At 37.7% G+C, this 18954-nt stretch overlaps 1 protein-coding gene across 2 annotated transcripts in view; it reads left to right on the top strand.

Moving 5' to 3' along the window:
- Positions 1 to 18954, top strand: part of malrd1.L (MAM and LDL receptor class A domain containing 1 L homeolog) — a 245556-nt gene that overhangs the window by 73388 nt on the left and 153214 nt on the right. For both annotated transcript variants that reach the window (XM_041565859.1, XM_018267285.2), the window contains exons 12-15: positions 9971 to 10144; positions 12606 to 12705; positions 14528 to 14680; positions 16715 to 16820. In XM_041565859.1, the coding sequence (XP_041421793.1) occupies positions 9971 to 10144; positions 12606 to 12705; positions 14528 to 14680; positions 16715 to 16820 (533 nt within the window). The remainder of the gene's footprint in view (positions 1 to 9970; positions 10145 to 12605; positions 12706 to 14527; positions 14681 to 16714; positions 16821 to 18954) is intronic.

Here is an 18954-nt window from a genome sequence, read left to right as displayed (position 1 = left end):
AGGCCCTGGCATTTTTTGAAAAGCTCCCCACAAAATAGTGACCCCTATAGTGGAGACTGTAGGAAAGTCTATATTTTTGATTGAATCATTACACTGGTGTTTGTTTTTTTCTAACCACCCTGGTATCCTGAGAACCAGCACCGCTACCAATTATACCTTTCTTATGTATTGCAACAAGATCCCAAGCCCATGCGATTGATCATACAGGGATCATAAAGGTGACAATACACGGAGAGATCTCTCTCTGATATGCCCACCTTGAGGTGGGCAATATCGGGCTGATCCGATTGTGGGCCCTAGGGCCCAACGATCGGATCCTAACGAATGGGAATGGGGGATCGGATCACGGGACCACATCAACGAACAGATGCGGTCGTGATCCGACGGGATTTTTAGTCCCATCCGATCGAAAGTCGGCCAGATCTCGATCAGGGAAGCCCGTCGGGGGCCCCATACACGAGCCAATAAGCTGCCGACTCGGTCTGTCGGCAGCTTTTATCGGCCCGTGTATGGCCACCTTAACTCTTTCTCTTAATCTCAAATGAAAGTTACTGATAGCTTTGTATGACTAGGAATTTATTTAATATTGGTTGAATTAGGATAAGGCTTAAAAGATAAGTGGTTAAAACCAGGGCTGGGCCACCCAGCTTCCACGCAGCCGACAGGTCAGGGGACAGAGAGCGACTGAGGGGAGGTGGGAGTGACGGAGGGGAGGGGAGAGTGAAGGAGGGAGGGGAGGGAGGAGAGAGGGGTGGAGGCGAAAATCAAAGAGGGCTGCAAAAATATAATAGGTAGGCAGAAGACAAATTAAGAGGTACCTTCCTAGTGCCCCCCTATCAATGCTCCCTAGGCAGGTGCCTTTTCTGCCTACCTCTTGTTCCGGCTCTGGTTAAAACGATAGAATACAATTTCCTTGCCAAATTTATTCTCAAAAATTGATGTAATAAAAGAGTGAACGTTTCTTACAGCTTGACATCATGGGAAGCATCACAGCTGCATCTTTTGTCTAATGAACCCGTGCCCTTGCAGATCATTTCCCACTTTCTTAAATGGGCTTCAGTCTTCGCTACAGTTCCACTCCACAATGTGTATCTGTTATGCCTGCCGGAACACACTACATAGTTTGGATTTCCAGCCCTGAGGGGTTCTCTCATCTAAGGTCTGTGTGGCCTAGGGTTGCCACCTGGTCAGTATTTTGCCTGCCTGGCCGGTAAAACTGATACTTGATGCCAATGTTATTAATAGGAAAAAACGGCAAGAATATGGGAAGGCCGGTATTTTTTTCCAGAAAAGGTGGCAACCCTAGTGTGGCCCTCCAGCAGCAGTTTAAATATTTGCTTCCTGGATGCTCATATACTGTATGTGCAACACTTCACATTTATATTCAAATCAGTTGTACAGGCTGATACATTAGATAGCTTTAAGAAGGGTTTTGATGGCTTTTTTGCAAGTGAGGGAATACAGGGTTATGGGAGATAGCTCATAGTACAAGTTATGAAGGAATTGTTTCCCCTTTGTCTCCCTCTGGATCAACTAGCAGTTAGGTACGTTATATATAGACTTAAAAGGTTGAACTTGATGGGTCTTTTTTCAACCTAACCTATTATATTACATAGAATAGTAATGTATAGTTTAACCTCTATTTAACAGATTTGTAGTGATTTAGTTACTCCTTTGCATAAGGGTATTGCTATTGCATAACATTTATTGGGACATGTTTCTTTTGAATTATTTCCCTTCTAAATTCCAGCAAAGTTATAGATAAAAAGCCTCATTTATGACCACAGTGCAGTAGGGAAAGTGCAATTTTGCATAAACAAGTCAAAGTGTTTTTCCCTCCCAGAATTCATGATCCTCATTATTCTACAAGACTGTGTGAGTTTTGCTTTGCCAAACATAGATTAGTAGCTTGTGTAAGAAAATTAATACATTATAAGCATTTAAATACCACGAGCAGAGGAAGAGGTTATGGAGGGGCTGAGATTGATTTCTAGAGGATGATCCCAGCTATTTGGAATTATTTATTTCAGTTTGAGTGAGAATTGGGCTGGTACGGCAATGGCAAATATATATATTTATTTGATATTTGAGTGCCACAGAAAGAACTAATGAAGGCCAAAAAGCTATGTATTCCGTAAAAACTAATTTAACAAGTAAAAATAAGTTATTGTAAGTTTTGTGGTTGAGATTTTCCCAGTGCTTTTGTCTCTCTCCCTTCTCTTTATTAGAACTGTTTAAATATATATTTCATACACACAATAGATACTGTATGATGTACAGTCATGGCACAACCTTTCAGACATAAATGAATGAATAAGAACAATAATTTATGATTATTTCAGAACTGACACATACATTGGAACATTTTATAACATTCTTGAATAAAATCCAAAAGACAGATTCGCCAGATGACAAGGTTCCACCTAAGATAAAATCTGATAATACTGTTCATCACGTGGCTGAGTAATTGCACAGAGAGCTCCATCTGACACTGTGATAAATCAGCCCCCAACAAAGCACAACATATATATTTCTTTTATGGAGATAATATCCCCTGTAGAAACTGGCCTCCTAAATCACTTTTGTTTGGATATAGCTGGAATTCATAATAGGCTGAGGTTAACACATTCTGTGATGAAAAGGAAAAAAAAGGTGTAGGACCTTTCAGACCAGTTCCAATGGTAGTTGCACTATTGCTAATATGATACTAGGAGTGCTTAGGGTGCTCACAGTGATAGAATTAAGTTGCTTTTCCTCATAAATTACACCCAAGGAGCCCATGAATCTAAGCAGAGAGATGCCAGAGTAGGTGGCCCTTGAACTTGAAATATAAGCTCTTACCAGAGTAGATCTTGTGGAAGATTGTGCAACTCTATAGGTGCATATGTCAAACAGAGTGGTTATAAAGCAGCTTGAACTCCTTAGAAGTTATAATATGACTTGGATGACCTTGATGCATTAACTTGTTACCTTGTGTCCCGTGCCCTCTTGGGATAACCGGCTAAGTGACACTCACCACCATCACAATTCTAGAGAACTTGTATCACACTTTAGCGTTGAATAAAATAGAGGTCCACACCACACTTTAGCTGAACTCAAAAACAACGCATGCTTGTCAGGGGCGCTCAGGGGCGCTGTACCTTTTACAGACTTTCAGTAGGGGTCCACCTTGCGTTTAAAGGTGCATTAGGCCATATATAACCTAGAACATCATCCTCTGGTTCCCTAACTGGGCGAGGTACACTGGTTCCTTTCTATCCTTGTTAAAGCCTCAGCTACTCGTCTCTCTAGCTTTTCACTAACTCTCACCACCTACAGTGAGCTCCAACAAATCTACCCTACCACTATCTCACCTAATTAATTCTGCCAGTTACCTCTTTAAGTGACCTACTTCAGGCCCCCTGGCATCACTTATATATATAACATATATAACAGTTCCACGTGGTGGCTGTATTAACAAATATCCACAGCTATACAGTATACTTTATCCTACTCAATACAAACTAAGGGCTCAATGATTTTTTTTTACTACATATAGTATAAAGTAACTCATGTTAACTAAGTAGTTTGCAATTTCAGGGATAAACTTTAGTATTGTTTTATGGACCGTTAGGGCACAACAATCGATGTTCCAGAAATAAAGGTAGAAGATAAGGAAGCAGAGCTGACCGGCACTCGAACGGATCCACAAGACTAGAGATATTCACTTAAAAAATATTTTTATTAGTAGAAAAATTTAAAATATAGCTGCATCTCCATCCACCCTACGCGTTTCGCACCTTTCAGGGTGCTTAGTCATGGGCTCAATGACTAAGCACCCTGAAAGGTGCGAAACGCATAGGGTGGATGGAGATGCCGCTATATTTGTAATTTTTCTACTAATAAAAATATTTTTTAACTGAATATCTCTGGTCTTGTGGATCCGTTCGAGTGCCGGTCAGCTCTGCTTCCTTATCTTCTGCTGTACAGACACAGCTTACCTCTAAATTCTCAGTAACATTTTGACTACAGGAACACATTATTCTTCAGAAAAATATATCACTGTGTTATTAAGTTTTGTTTACAAAAAAGGACATTTTAGCAGAAAGGTAAGAAAATAAATGGTTCCCTTAGGGATTACGGTATATCTCCATTAAAATGTTTTATTTATGGAAAACAGAACTAATTTTGCAGCACAGATCTTGCTATAAATTTGTTTAGCAGTTGTATCAGCTATAACAGTGTAACATGAAAATGGAAAAAAACAAAAGCCTTGGCTATGAAGAGATATTTATTTGCTTCTTTTCAGTGAAACTTGCTTACACCTAGAGCAAGAGTATTAAACTAAGCTTTGCCCATTCAGTTTATAGTTCTTTTAATAGCGCTGCTCATGATCTACTTAAATAGCCTAATTTTTTTGCTTTGATCTTGGATGATGCTGTGCCATAGGAACAACAAGGTGACCTTCTATTTCACTAAAGGTATGGGACCTGTTATCCAGAATGTTCAGGACCTTTAGTTTTCTGTATAATGGATCTTTTCACAATTTGGATCTTCATACTTTTCGTTTACTAGAAAAACCTGTAAATATTAAACCAAAAGGGTGGTTTTCCTTTCGATAAGGATTAATTATATCTTAGTTTGGATCAAGTACCAAGTACTGTTTTATTATTAAATTTTTAAAAATTTGGATAATTTGGATAAAATGGCCATCCCATAATTCGGAGCTTTCTGGATAACGGATTTCCGGATAATGAATCCCATCCCTGTATTAGTAGTACTATATAAAGTTATATTTAGTGATGGGAGAATTTGTCCCATTTCGTTTCGCCGCGAAATTCGCAAAACGGGCAGAACATTTGCGAAACACAAATTTTAAAGCTGACGTCAATCCGTTAAAAATTAACGCTGGCAACATTTGATGTGCGTCAATGGGTGTATGTTTGTCGCGTCGGAATTGTCGCCGGCGTCAAAAAACTTTGATGCCGGCAAATTTTCACCTTTCACTTTTCACAGCAATTACACTAATTTATTTGCCGCTGGCGAAATGTGGAAATTCGCCGCAAATTTGCGCCTGCCGAATAAATTTGCCCATCACTAGCTATATTTCATTATAACCCCAGTCTAGTGACTAATAACCAACCAACGGCTTGCTTTCTGTACTCAACTGCTCTAGGCAAATGAAAGCTTCCAGATAAATACTGTGTAGCCTCATATGTCTGTCCTCAATTTTTATTTTTCACTGAAATCAGGAGAAACTTGAATAATGTGGTTGACTTATTCAATAAGCATTCTATAATCCCCCCCCCCACAAAAAAAATGCTCATTATTTGTGCTGGTATGAATGTTCTTATAATGATGAAATATTTTTGTATAGAGAACAAGAGGCATGAATAAAAATAAATTCAACAAAACTAGAGGGTGAGCAGGGGAAATATTGAGGAAGGTTAGGAAATTAATTTTCTAAGTAAGTAAATCAGCCCTTTGTATGTATGCAGTGTTTGCAGGCAATCTTTTAGAAACAGTTATGCCAATATTATATACCGTACTGTTCCATTTTGTCTCCCTGAATATTTATTTAAAACCTTTGTTGCCAGCCTACATAAGTTGACTGGAATCTCTGCATTGGTTGGGGTGTAGACTTGTGGCGGATTTCGGTGAGAAACTCTAGCATGAAGAGAAATCCAATGCAATGCAGAGTAATCCATCTTGTGTGCCTGCACCCAGCCCTACTCAATGGTTCCAAGTGCAGCCAAAGAACAAAATGAATGTCAGTATTAGGGCTGGTTCACAACTTGCATTTTCTGCAGGCTGAGATCAGCCCCAATGGGCCTAAGTCTAAAGCAAGTGGGTTTGTTGGGTCATTTTGAAAAGGTTTTACCAATCGTCTGAACTGCTTTTTTAGTAATAGGGAATTCCACTGTGTTTAAACCCTTAAGAGTGATCACCAGAATCCAATGGCACCATCAAACCTATTTCGGCATGTGTTAGCTGAGGTGTGACAGTATAATCAAGCAAAATGATACCTTAAAACTCATACACACAGGTGTTTTCAGTTACACATCTGATAAGCCTAATAAGCCCCAATTTGTGTTCCAATGGGTGGTGGGAATCAAACAGCAAATATTGATTAAAAAGTCAATGGATTTCTATTATGCTTCAATATTGAGGTTACCCCAATCATAGATGTGTATCTCACAGTCCAAAAAATGCCAGTATAGTATCTTTCACATTTTCCCTTGTTAACTTGATGTTGTTATCCACTGATTTTGTGTGTTCTGTGACAGTTGGAGTTTTTATTTTGACCCGGGTGTCATCTACATTATTATGACTTGATCCTATTCAAGGCTTTCCTTTCCATTTCCTCAATGTAAAAGTTCATCAGGATAAAAGACACAGGGGAACCCATGGCACATCAATGTATTTGCCCAAAAAAATACATTTGCATGTATGATTTGTCAAACAATTTTAAGATTACGCAACCGATTTATTAACGTTCATATTTTTCTATTCCCTGAATTTAACTTTTTAGTGTTTGCATTCAAATATTTACGCTAAACCACAACAAATTAGGTGTAAAAACCAATGAAAAACTACAATACAAAACTTCAACATCTAAAAGCCGGTGAGGTCACATAGAAGTCAAAGGGAGTTTTCAAGGTGTTCGGATCCTTATTCTCATATGCGTTTTTATTTGTTTTTGGATCTTTTAATAAATAAGTAGACATTTGTGGTTTTCAAAATGTGAGTTTAGTTGAGGTTGAAAAAAACTCTAAAACTACACAAATCTGAATTTTTTATAAATAAGGTCCTATGTGGTTTTGTATAAAGTCCGAATTTTTAGTGGGAAAATAAACACAAATTTTTGGGATTTATTATAACCCGAGGATTGAAAAAGTCAGAATGTGAAAATCCGGCATCTCAGACCTGCCGAGGTTGTATATACAGTAAGTCAAGGGGGGAAGTCCCAAATATTTTTGGATCTGCTGTGGGTTTCGTGCACTAACCCAAAGATCTAGTGGTTTTCGAGCAAGGATAATAAAAAAATCTGATTTTTCCTGCGGAAAATCCGAAAAATTTGTACAATTACATAATTTTTCATCATTACAATAATTTTTTTAGGACTTTTATGTTTTTTTCCCCGCAAAATTGTTTTTAGAAAAGTGTATTAATAAATAAGGAGTTTTTTTCAGAAAATATTGAGATAAATTCGAACTTTGATAATTAACCCCTTTAGATATAGGTACATAAATATGTAAGGATGGAAAAGGCATTTTATTTTTTTTGTGCTTCCATTGAGCGCAAGCTGTTTGAGAATGTTTGTATAAACAGAATTGTTTTATCAGTGCCACTTCCATTTACAGGAATATGCTAAAGTACTGCATAATGTCCTCCCACGCGCTGAACAATGTGGAAACTGTGCCGGCTAGTTTTGAAGAGAAAAAATAAAACTCTAAGGGGCCGATTCACTAAGGGTCGAATATCGAGGGTTAATTAACCCTCGATATTCGACTAGGAACTAAATCCTTCGACTTCGAATATCGAAGTCGAAGGATTTAGCGCAGATAGCTTGATCGAACGATCGAAGGATAATTCCTTCGATCGAACGATTAAATCCTTAGAATCGAACGATTCGAAGGATTTAAATCCAACGATCGATGGAATAAACTTCAATCAAAAAAAGTTAGCCAAGCCCATGGGGACCTTCCCCATAGGCTAACATTGAGTTCGGTAGCTTTTAGATGGCGAACTAGGGGGTCGAAGTTTTTTTTAAAGAGACAGTACTTCGACTATCGAATGGTCGAATAGTCGAACGATTTTTACTTCGAATCCTTCGATAGTCGTAGTCGAAGGTCGAAGTAGCCCATTCGATGGTCGAAGTAGCCCATTCGATGGTCGAAGTAGCCCATTCGATGGTCGAAGTAGCCCAAAAAAACTTCGAAATTCGAAGTTTTTTAACTTCGAATCCTTCACTCGAAGTTAGTGAATCAGCCCCTAAGTGCTCCTCTTTGCTCTTAAAATATGTTTATATTCTAAGAACAAGATCCAGCAAAATATAATTTTTCAGACTGAAATAAAGTTTAGCTCTTTCAATCCATTTCGCCAAAGCTGAACATGTTTATTGCAAATTGCATTGCCTTTAACAGTCAGGCTGTAATATGTGGGATATTTCAATATGCCATATTGTTTTTCAATAGCCTAAGCATTTCCTTAGATGAATTTAATTATTAATAAGTTTTGTTAAAGCTGGTGCACATTTCATCTGTTCTGCACCAGCTGCACCAGCCCATTATGAGAGCAATGGTAATAGATAAGACCAGTTAGGGCTGAATTACATGGCGCCTGGAGGATTGATCCGTCGGGCAGAGATGACATGCATGCAATGTGTCCAGGATATAATGGAACTGATCGGAAATTGCAGGTTCAAACTACATGTATCCGACTGTCAGATAAAGACGCAGCGTGCGATGTTCACATCCGACAGTTGGATACATGTAGTTTGTACCTGCGAATCAAATCAGTCCCATTATATCCTGGACGTCTGACACGTCGCGTGCATGTCATCGCCTGCCTTCGGATCGCTCCTCCACGTGCCATGTAGTTCAGCCCTAAGGCTTGTACAAGTAGGGAATCAAATACCAGTATGGGATCCATTATCCGAAAACCCGTTAAACCAGTAAGCTCCGAATTAAGGAATGGCCATCTCCCATAGACTCCACTAAACAAATAATTCACATTATGGGGCTGATTCATTAAGGGTCGAATATCGAGGGTTAATTAACCCTCGATATTCGACTAGGAATAGAAATCCTTCGACTTCGAATATCGAAGTCGAAGGATTTAGCGCAAATACTGCGATCGTACGATCGAAGGATTATTCCTTCGATCGAACGATTAAATCCTTTGAATTGAACGATTCGAAGGATTTAAATCCAACGATAGAAAGAATATCCTTCGATCAAAAAATGTTAGGCAAGCCTATGGGGACCTTCCCCATAGGCTAACATTGACTTCGGTAGCTTTTAGATGGCGAACTAGGGGGTCGAAGTTTTTTTTAAAGAGACAGTACTTCGACTATCGAATGGTCGAATAGTTGAACGATTTGTAGTTCGAATCCTTTGATTCGAAGTCGTAGTCGTAGTCGAAGGTCAAAGTAGCCCATTCGATGGTTGAAGTAGTCCAAAAAATACTTCGAAATTCGAAGTTTTTTTACTTCGAATCCTTCACTCGAATTTAGTGAATCGGCCCCTATGGGATGGGTGAATTTGGGGCGTTTCTCTTCGCCGGAAAATTTGCGAATTTCCCGCTAAAGTTTTTTTGACACCGGCAAATTTTCTCGGCGGTTTTGCAAATCGCAGGAATTTGTCGCGAATTCACGGCTGGCAAATAAATTCGCCCATCGCTGCTCACATTTTAAAAAAATGTATTTCCTTTTACTCTGCAATAATACAACAGCAATATATAATGAATACTTATTGGAAGCAAAACCAGCCTGGGTTTATTTAATATTATTAATATTTAATTTAACATTAAATTATTTATTTAAAATGATTCAGCATGTGGGTGGACATTGATTTACATGATTTTCTATTAGACTTAATTTATAAAGATCCAAATTACAGAAAGATCTGTTATCCTGAGTATTCTGGATAACAGGTCCCATACCTGTTCCCATAGATTCCTATTTAAACAAGCAATTCTTAATTTTTTACATATGTATTTTTTATCTGTATTTATCTGTAATTTTAATTGGTGGTCACTAAAATAACATACATCTATAGTGATTTCAAAACCATCCTGGGTTTCACCATCATGGGCACCAGCCAGTTATTAAACAATCCAAGACTGGAATGTGCTCAGCATCCAGAGCTTTCCTCTACAGTAGCTTGTGGACTTTTTGTGCTATTTGGTACAATATCAACTTTCATAACTGTTCTTGTATCGTGTATTCATGGAGTTTTGATATAACAGTGCAAAATTATTTCAACAGATACAGTTCTGGTACCAGTTACATCATACATCCAAACTTTCCATATTCAAGAGACCTTTAGGCCATGCAGCGTTGCAGCCAGTAGGGGAACTTACAGGCCCATCCACTAACAACTGGACAAAGGCTATAATATATGTGAGCAATTGTTCACAGTACTCAATGGATCCAGCCCAGGTAAGGATTTTACAAAAGTAGTGTTTTATTTTAAAGTTTAAAGTTAACTTTTATTATGCTATTGAATGGCTAATCCTAAGCAACTTTTCAATTGGCCTTTATTCTTTTTTTTTAACTGTATTTTTATTTGCATTAAAAGATAAATGGTACATCTCCATCGCAGCACAGTACATATTGTTTGTATGGCACATAGTATATACATGGGATCAGTTCTACAACACATCAATTGAACATCAATATTTAAATTATGTGATACCATTTAGAGCTTACAGACATATGGGGGACTCGGGGACCCCATGTCCCTGTTGTACAGTCTCTAGCACTTCTCCCTTAATGGGAAGCCCATTGTCTTGTTCCCTTCTCCTTTGGGTCGATGAGACCAGTGTGAAAGCCCACGCGCCCCAAGCCTGTTATACTTATGAAGCATCATGTCTTAAGGCTTCGTATGTGTTCTCAAAGGCACATTCATTCATATTTTGTACTTTGTTTTAATACTTTTTAAATTATTTGCCTTCTTCTTTTAACTCTTTCCAGCTTTTAAATGGTGCTCACGAAAAGGTACATTTAGCGGGGTTATTTATTAAAGGTCAAGTTATGTCCCAGTTTTTCTAGTGTAGTATCACTAAAAAACTTGAATTTTTCGAGGAAAAAGCCATGGGTTTTTAGAGAGTTATTATGCACTGAAACTGCAAAAATTCAGAATCCAAAAAAAACTCCCGCTAAAACTTGTCAAATTCATGTAAAAGTCAATGGCAGAGGCACCTTTAACCATTTGAAGATATTTTTTGGGGTCTTGGACATTAGTTATCGCTTGAAAAAGTGTAAATCAAGGTTTTTAAGCCTATAAACACAATACATTTGAAGTATTCGAGTTATTTTCCTGATTGCTTTGAGTTTTTTACATTCATATTTTTTCATAAATAAGCAAACATTTGAGTTTGTTTAAATTGTGGGTTTATTCAAGTTGGAAAAAAACTCACAAACTCGGTCTTTAATAAATAACCCCCTTGTTGTTATCGTTACTCATCTTTCTATTCAGGCGCGCGTCAAAATTGAAGCTCGCATCAAAACTGTCCCATTGACTTCAATGGGTTTCGCCATTTTGCAAATTTCGTTGTAAATTCAAGAAACTGCACAGATTCGCCCATCGCTACTGCTGAATAAAAAATTTAATAACTCAAAAAACCACAAATGTTAAAAAATGAAAACCAATTGCAAATTGTCTCAGAATATCACTACTACTCTACATTATACTTAGGGGCATATTTATCAAGGGCCGAATTTAGCGTTAATAAGAGTTTATAAAAGCTTGCCTAGTCAAATTACACTAAAATAAACTCTGAATAAAATAAAATTTGAATTAAAAAATTAGAATTTTCAATTCTTTCCTTGATAAATATGCCCCTAAAAGTTAAAAGGGCAAGCACCCTTTTATTTCAGCCAGTTTCACATCATAACTTTAGCATCAATAAATCTATAATGTTCTCAAAGACAAGCTTGGCAAATGCACATTCCCAAACTTCCCTAAAAAGTTCCAGACCATAAATGGCCCAAGCCTGACCCGGTACAAGGTATACCTGAGAAGAAGAAAAAGTGAATAATCATTATGTAGCAATAACAGAAAGGCATGCAAATGCTTATAAACATCTTTCTAAGTATTATAGAATACGCTCTTCAATATTGGACCAAGCTGCTCCCATTAAACCACCATTTTCCTTTAACACAAGACAGGCATAAGGATTTTTCATTCGCTAATGTGTAAATGAAATATTACCAGGTATAATTTTCTAGCTATTTATTTCTAATAGCCCATCTTTCAGCCCAGTAATGAATTTAGCATTCTGGACTATAGACAGCGTTCCTCCGACACAACTCTTTCTGTAAGCCAGATATTTCATTCTGCTTCGGCTGATGGATGATGCCGGTGGAGTTTTAACAGATTCTTCGGCGCATATTAAGCAAGTGATTTTAATACCAATCAGATTGTGTGCCAAACAAATATCTGAAAAACATCCCGTAAAGTAGACAGAACATATTTTGTGTCAAGGGTATTTCACAGGTATCCTAGACTTAATGAGCTTTTGATGATATGTGCCAATAATGCTGAAATAAATAAATGACCGTTATGTTCCAATTTATAAATGGCTTTTATATTGTAATTGGAGTCTATGAGAGCCTTTCCGTAATTCAGAGCTTTCTGGATAACGGGTTTCCGGATAACCTTATCAATCAGGGAATTATTTTGAGTAGATCACTGATATACTGACACATTTTTCCTTTTATCAGTGATGTGCTGCACAGGGTCAGATGTATCTGCTTAATTCATTGGAATGAATCACATTTAAACATGTAAAAGTTTAATTCATGATATATTCATCTAATTTAATTCTCATCAATAGTTCTGAGTTATATCAAACATGAACTCACTGTCACTATCATGAAAATATAACTGTCTCTGCAGATTATACTGAAAGCCTCACTTTTATCTCCAAATGCCACTGTCGCTATCGATGACATCTGTTTATCTCCAGAATGTGTCACAGCAAGTAACTTTCTTCCAGGTAATTGTCTTTTGAACTTGTATATTGAGCTTTGGATATTTGTATGTGTGTCTTATATAATATAATTTTGCCATAAAAGTATTTGCCCAATGATCCATGTTCCTCTATGATCCTCCATGTTCCTCTGTGAGGAGGCTGCCATATTTGTCAGGTTTAGCAAGTTTAGCTATTGGCAACTTTTAGGGGGTTATTTGCTAAACCTCATTTTTTTCTGGTCGAGGTTTTTTGGGCAAAAACAAGAATTTTTAGAGAACTTTTTTTCAAGATTTATTATACCCCAAAGATGCAAAAAGTCAGAATCCGAAAATCTGCCATCTCAAACCTGTATAGGTCATGTATAAGGTAGGGATGCACACAGGGCAGCCCTCAGGGGGGACAGGGGGGAGAGTTGTAGGGGGCCCGGGGGTAAGGGCGGCCCCGGCCACGCCACACTTACTTGATTAGCCAGGCCCCCCATCTTTCTGAGAGCTGCTGACTTCGGGAAGGCATGGACGTTTAAGGGGCCCTGGCCACCAATTTTGGCCATCAATTTTTTTTCTCATGTGGGGTTCTAGCCACCAATATTTTTTAATGGGTGGTACCGGGCCACAAATGTTTTTTATGGGGGGCCCTGACCACCAATATCTTTTTATTTTTTACTGTGTAGTGGGGGGCGGACCTATGGGGTGGGGAGGGCGGACCTGTAGGTGGGGCTTGCAGTCGGCGCAGCCCAGGGGGCCCAGGAAATTTTGTCATATGGGGCCCTGTGATTTCTGATGGCGGTCCTGGATGCACACGAATCCACTATTTTGGATTCGGCCGAACCCTCTAATCCTTGGCGAAGGATTCGGCCGAAAACCGAACCAAATCTGAACCCTAATTTGCAAATGTAAATTAGGGGGGAGGGGAAAACATTTTTTACTTCCTTGTTTTGTGACAAAAAGTCACACGATTTCCCTCCCCGCCCCTGATTTGCATATGTAAATTATGGTTCGGCCGGGCAGAAGGATTCGGCCGAATCCGAATCCTGCTGAAAAAGGCCGAATCCTGGCCGAATCCCGGACTGAATCCTGGATTCTGTGCATCCCTAGTATAAGGCAATGGCAGATGTCCCTTTTACAATTTGCTAGGTTGTACAGGTATGGGACCCATTATCCAGAAGGCCCCGAATAACAGGAAGGTCATCTCCCATAGACTCAATTTTAATCAAATAATATAAATTTTTAAAAATGATTTCCCTTTTCTCTGTAATAATAAAACAGTATTATTATGATAAATTATGGAAAGACCCCTTATATGAAAAAGCCCAGGTCCTGAGCATTCCTGATAATGTGTCCCATACCTGTAATACCTTTTGGTGTTGAGAAAAAAATGAACCAAAATGTAGGAGAAGTCATTTTTAACAAATTTTGAAAAATGATTTCCCTTTTCTCTGTAATAATAAAACAGTATTTTATACTTGATCCCAACTAAGATCTAATTAATCGGCATTGGACGCAACACCAGCATATTGGGTTTAATTCGTGTTTAAATGGTTTATAAGTCAATTTAATGTATGGAGATCCAAATAATAGAAAGACCCCTTACCTGGAAAAGCCCAGGTCCTGGGGATTCCTAATAATGTGTCCCATACCTGTAATACCTTGTGGTATAGAGAAAAAAATGAACCAAAATGTAGGAGAAGTCTCAGTTATACTGCTACGGACATTCAAGTCAAATAGCAGTGATGCACAAATGCCAAATATTAATTGTATTCATTACCAGTTATGTATCTGGCCTATGTACTGTGAAAGCAATTCCAGACTGACATTCTTCATTAAAAGGAAATATGTGCCACTTACAGCTGCCAAATGTGACTTTGAAACTGATAACTGTGGCTGGTACGAGAAGCAAAATAGCGATTCCTTTGACTGGATGCGACAATCAAGAAGCAACGTTCCACCTCAGTATGAGCAGCAAGCCCCACCTCGGGACCATACTACTAATAAATCTGAAGGTAACTGCTACCCAATATTCTGTATTTCCTATTTATGAAAGTAGCCGTTCACGATCGTGATGGTATTCTCATGATGGCTCTCAACGCTAAACTATAGAATCCTGCAAAATAAGCACAAGGAGATGTATTGGGTTTATTTATTGCAGATCTTATGGAAATGGTAATTGATTTCTAAAAATATGAATTAAAAGGTATGGAGTGACACTCCTCTGTGCTTTAATAATCAAAAAAAAAAAACAGTGAGGAATATGATGAACTGTGTTTTAATTAAAAGTTAAAGGGATACTGTCATGGGAAAAATGTTTTTCTTTAAAATTCCGCAGTTAATAGTGCTGCTCCAGCAGAATTCTGCACTGAAATCCATTTCTCAAAAGAGCAAACAGATTTTTGTTTTTAATTTTGAAATCTGACATGGGGCTAGACATATTGTTAGTTTCCCAGCTGTCCCCAGTCATGTGACTTGTGCTCTGATAAACTTCAGTCACTCTTTACTGCTGTACTGCAAGTTGGAGTGATATCACCCCTCCCTTTTCCCTCCAGCAGCCTAACAACAGAACAATGGGAAGGTAACCAGATAACAGCTCACTAATACAAGATAGCAGCTGCCTGTTAGATCTAAAAACAGCACTTAAAACTCAGAGTGTGACACATTCAGTTACATTGAGTAGGAGAAACAACAACCTGCCAGAAAGCAGTTACATCCTAAAGTGCTGGCTCTTTCTGAAAGCAAATGACCTGAGATGGAGCCTACACACCAATATAACAACTAAAAAATATACTTGCTGGTTCAGGAATAAAATGTTATATTGTAGAGTGAATTATTTGCAGTGTAAACAGTGTCATTTAGAACAACATCATAAAATCATGACAAAATCTCTTTAAAGATAAATTAAAGTTAGTATATGACAGAAATAAAGTTAAATTACTAATTCTTACAGCAATAGTTGTTTGGTATATTGGTTATTCAATATATGCGCCAAGTACCCAAATTGGTCCATTATATAGGTATAGGATCTGTTATCTGGAAACCTGTTATCCAGAAAGCTCTGAATTAAGGGAAGGCAATCTCTCCTAGATTCCATTTTATCCAAATAATTAACATTTTTACAATTGCTTTTTTATCTGTAGTAATAAAATATTACCTTCTACTTGATTTCACTTAAGATATAATGCATCTTTATTGAAGGCAAAACAATCCCCTTGAGTTTTTTTAATGTTTAAGCGATTTTCTAGTAGACGTACGGTATGAAGATCCAAAAATCTGTTATCCAGATGACCCCAGGTCCATTCTGAATAACAGTTCCCATACCCCATAATGTGCAAGTTAGAATAGAATGCACCCATTAGGGTCTGTTTTCAAGAAATTTGTAATAGAACAACCCCTAAAGCAATTGTCCAGTATTACTGGGTAAATATATAGGCTGTGCAAAATAAAAATGTTTCTAGTATAGTTAGTTAGGCAAAAATGTAATGTATAAAGGCTGGAGTGACTGGATGTCTGACATAACAGAACACTACTTCCTGCTTTCAACTCTCTTGGTTTACACTGATTGGTTACCCTGATGACCAAGCAGTAACCAATCAGTGACTTGAGGGGGGCACATGGGCCATAACTGTTGCTTTTGAATCTGAGCGGAATGCTGAGGATCAATTAAAAACTCACTGAACAGATATGTCCCATGTGGTCCCCCTTCAAGTGGCTGACTAACTCAGAGTTAGAGAGCTGAAAAGCAGGAAGTTGGATTCTGGCTATTATGTTAGACATCGAGTTACTCCAGCCTTTATACATTTTTTTTGCCTAACTAACTACATTAGAAACATTTTTTATTTTGCACAGCCTCTCTATTTACCCAGTTTTCATTTTTACACTGAACTGTTCCTGTAAGCAAGTAAAAATCAATATAAAAAGGTGCAGGCGATAAAGAACTTCATGTCAGTTACCGTAATGTGATTAATAATATAATTTAATGTGACATTGGTAGGATTTTGCTACAGTTAAAATGTTGTGGTTTAACAATTTGTTTTCTCAAATAGGTCACTTTATGTTTATTTTAAAAAAGAAAAGCAAATTTACACAGATTGCAGAGTTAAGAAGCCCAGTATTTAACCAGGCAGGATCAGGATGCACAATGACCTTCTGGTAAGGATATTTTTTCGTTCATTACATGTAGAGCTCAGCAAACCTTACTTTAATGACTAGACACTGGTTGTAGAAATTGGCTCTATAGTCTGTGATCTGTTATCTGAAGGCAGATTTACTCCTTTTTGAAACTGAGTTCAAACAAAACTCATTTTCGAAAAAGAATTGTGAATAAACTTGAGCTGCAGCAAAAAAAATTACGATGAAAATTCCATTGTTCCAATCAGTTTTACAAAACCATTTCTAAAAAAAATGAAAATAGCTGAAAAATACCTCCAATTGACATTTCAAATTTTAATTCTCAACATTAGTTCAAATGAATTTGGAAAATTTATTTTTGAAATTATTTGAATTTGCATTTTTTTAAATCCATTTTTCATTATGTGCTCAATCAACTCAAATTCAAATTTTAATAAATCTGCCACGCAAATAGCAAACACACTAGTTTGACCAGTGTAGGGCAACAGTACATTATATTTTAATAACTTTTATTACACTTTAATAGTGATGGACGAATTTGCGCCGTTTCACTTCGCCGAAAAATTAGCGAATTTCGCACGAAATTCGCGAAACGGCGAAAAATTTCCGAAACGGCGCCGGCGTCGAGGTTTTGACGCCGGCGCCCGTTTTTTTGATGCCGGCATCCGTTTTTTTCAAAAAAAAAATTTGACGCCGACGAATTTTTGCCGCGAATTTTCGCGGGCGTTTCACGAATTTATTCGCTGGCGGTGAATTCGCGCCTGGCGAATAAATTCGCCCATCACTACACTTTAATTTTTTGAGTTATGGTTCCTTTAAGTCACAAATGTGCATATTAGCAATGCCATAAAGATGGTGGCTCAAAGTTTGCAAGTATCTTGAAAGTAGGTGCCATGTTACATAGGTTCAAAGACCTTATCAAACATATGCCAAAGAATATGCCAACCTGGAGAAAAAGAAATAGCTATTGCATGCAATGTTTTTCTCAGATTTACTTGATTCATTCAGATTCCAAATATGTATGAAAAATATTCTTTTATGTCTACCCATGGGTTGTTTCCAGCAAAAAGTATATCTACTGTTTTTAACGTCTCTTCTATGCAATACCCAATACATTGTTTTATTTAAAATAGTAGGATGCAGTCAATATTTATAAAGACAAATTGTTTAAGTACATTGAGGTTAACAGTCTGGTTATAAATTTGGACGTTGAGGTTTGGGCAAGATTGAGGGCGTCTAGATTAGATTCTGCACTGCCATCCTAGTTGGACCATTGTATACTATGAAAGAATAAAGTGATTTATATTTTCATTTGGAATTAGGGAAACAAAGTTATTTTTACAGAAAGAAAAAGGGTAGCAGTATGACCTTCCTAGGACAGCAAGGCACTATATGTTCCAAAGGAATCATCCCAAAGGGTTCTGAAGGACAAAGCAACTATTTAAAATGTAATCCTAGAAAATGGCACGTGTATGATTTATGAAGTGGAGCAGTAGATGCACAGGGGTGTGTAAGAGAGTTTAGAAGAGCATGACAGCCTTCATGATTAATTGTTCTGGTGACAGACAGATGAGAGAATTGACTTTTCCAAGGTGGTAACAGTAATGAAGAGTGAATATTATGAATACATTACATTTTAGCTCCGTTTTCTAACAGAAAGGAGTAGCAAAGAAGTTGGATCATGCAATAAATCAGGCGGCAAGAACAAAGTAGTGTCAGTGTGTGAAATGGAGATGGGATGTCAGATCTTTTTGGCTGGTACAGGATGTCTAAAGACTGTAGATAGTGAAGTAGAATATTTCCCCATGTCTGCTGGGCGGGCTCTGCCTCCACTCCTGAATGCTAAACAGGGGCATGTGCTATTAAATGCATGCTATGACTTTCCCATATGACTTAAAAGATACTAATGAAAATAATATATGCAACGTAAACAAGATTTCCTTTGTGCATATTTGATATAATATATATTTTGCAAATCTTGAGAAGTTGCTAGAACTCATCCATATCATAAGGAGTTTTTTAATTTTAGCCAGCGCAGAGTGAGGGAAGGCGTTTTCGAAGTTTCCTCGTGAGGCAACTTTGGAAAATGAACAGGCGTGTGTGATTAGCGCCAGCGTTTTTTCATTTTAGCCGGCGCAGAGTGAGGGAAGGCGTT

The sequence above is a fragment of the Xenopus laevis genome, chromosome 6L, assembly GCF_017654675.1.
Source record: "Xenopus laevis strain J_2021 chromosome 6L, Xenopus_laevis_v10.1, whole genome shotgun sequence".
NCBI lineage: Eukaryota > Metazoa > Chordata > Amphibia > Anura > Pipidae > Xenopus > Xenopus laevis.
Note: the sequence above shows the minus strand (reverse complement) of the source record. Positions and strands in the feature narration are given on the sequence as shown.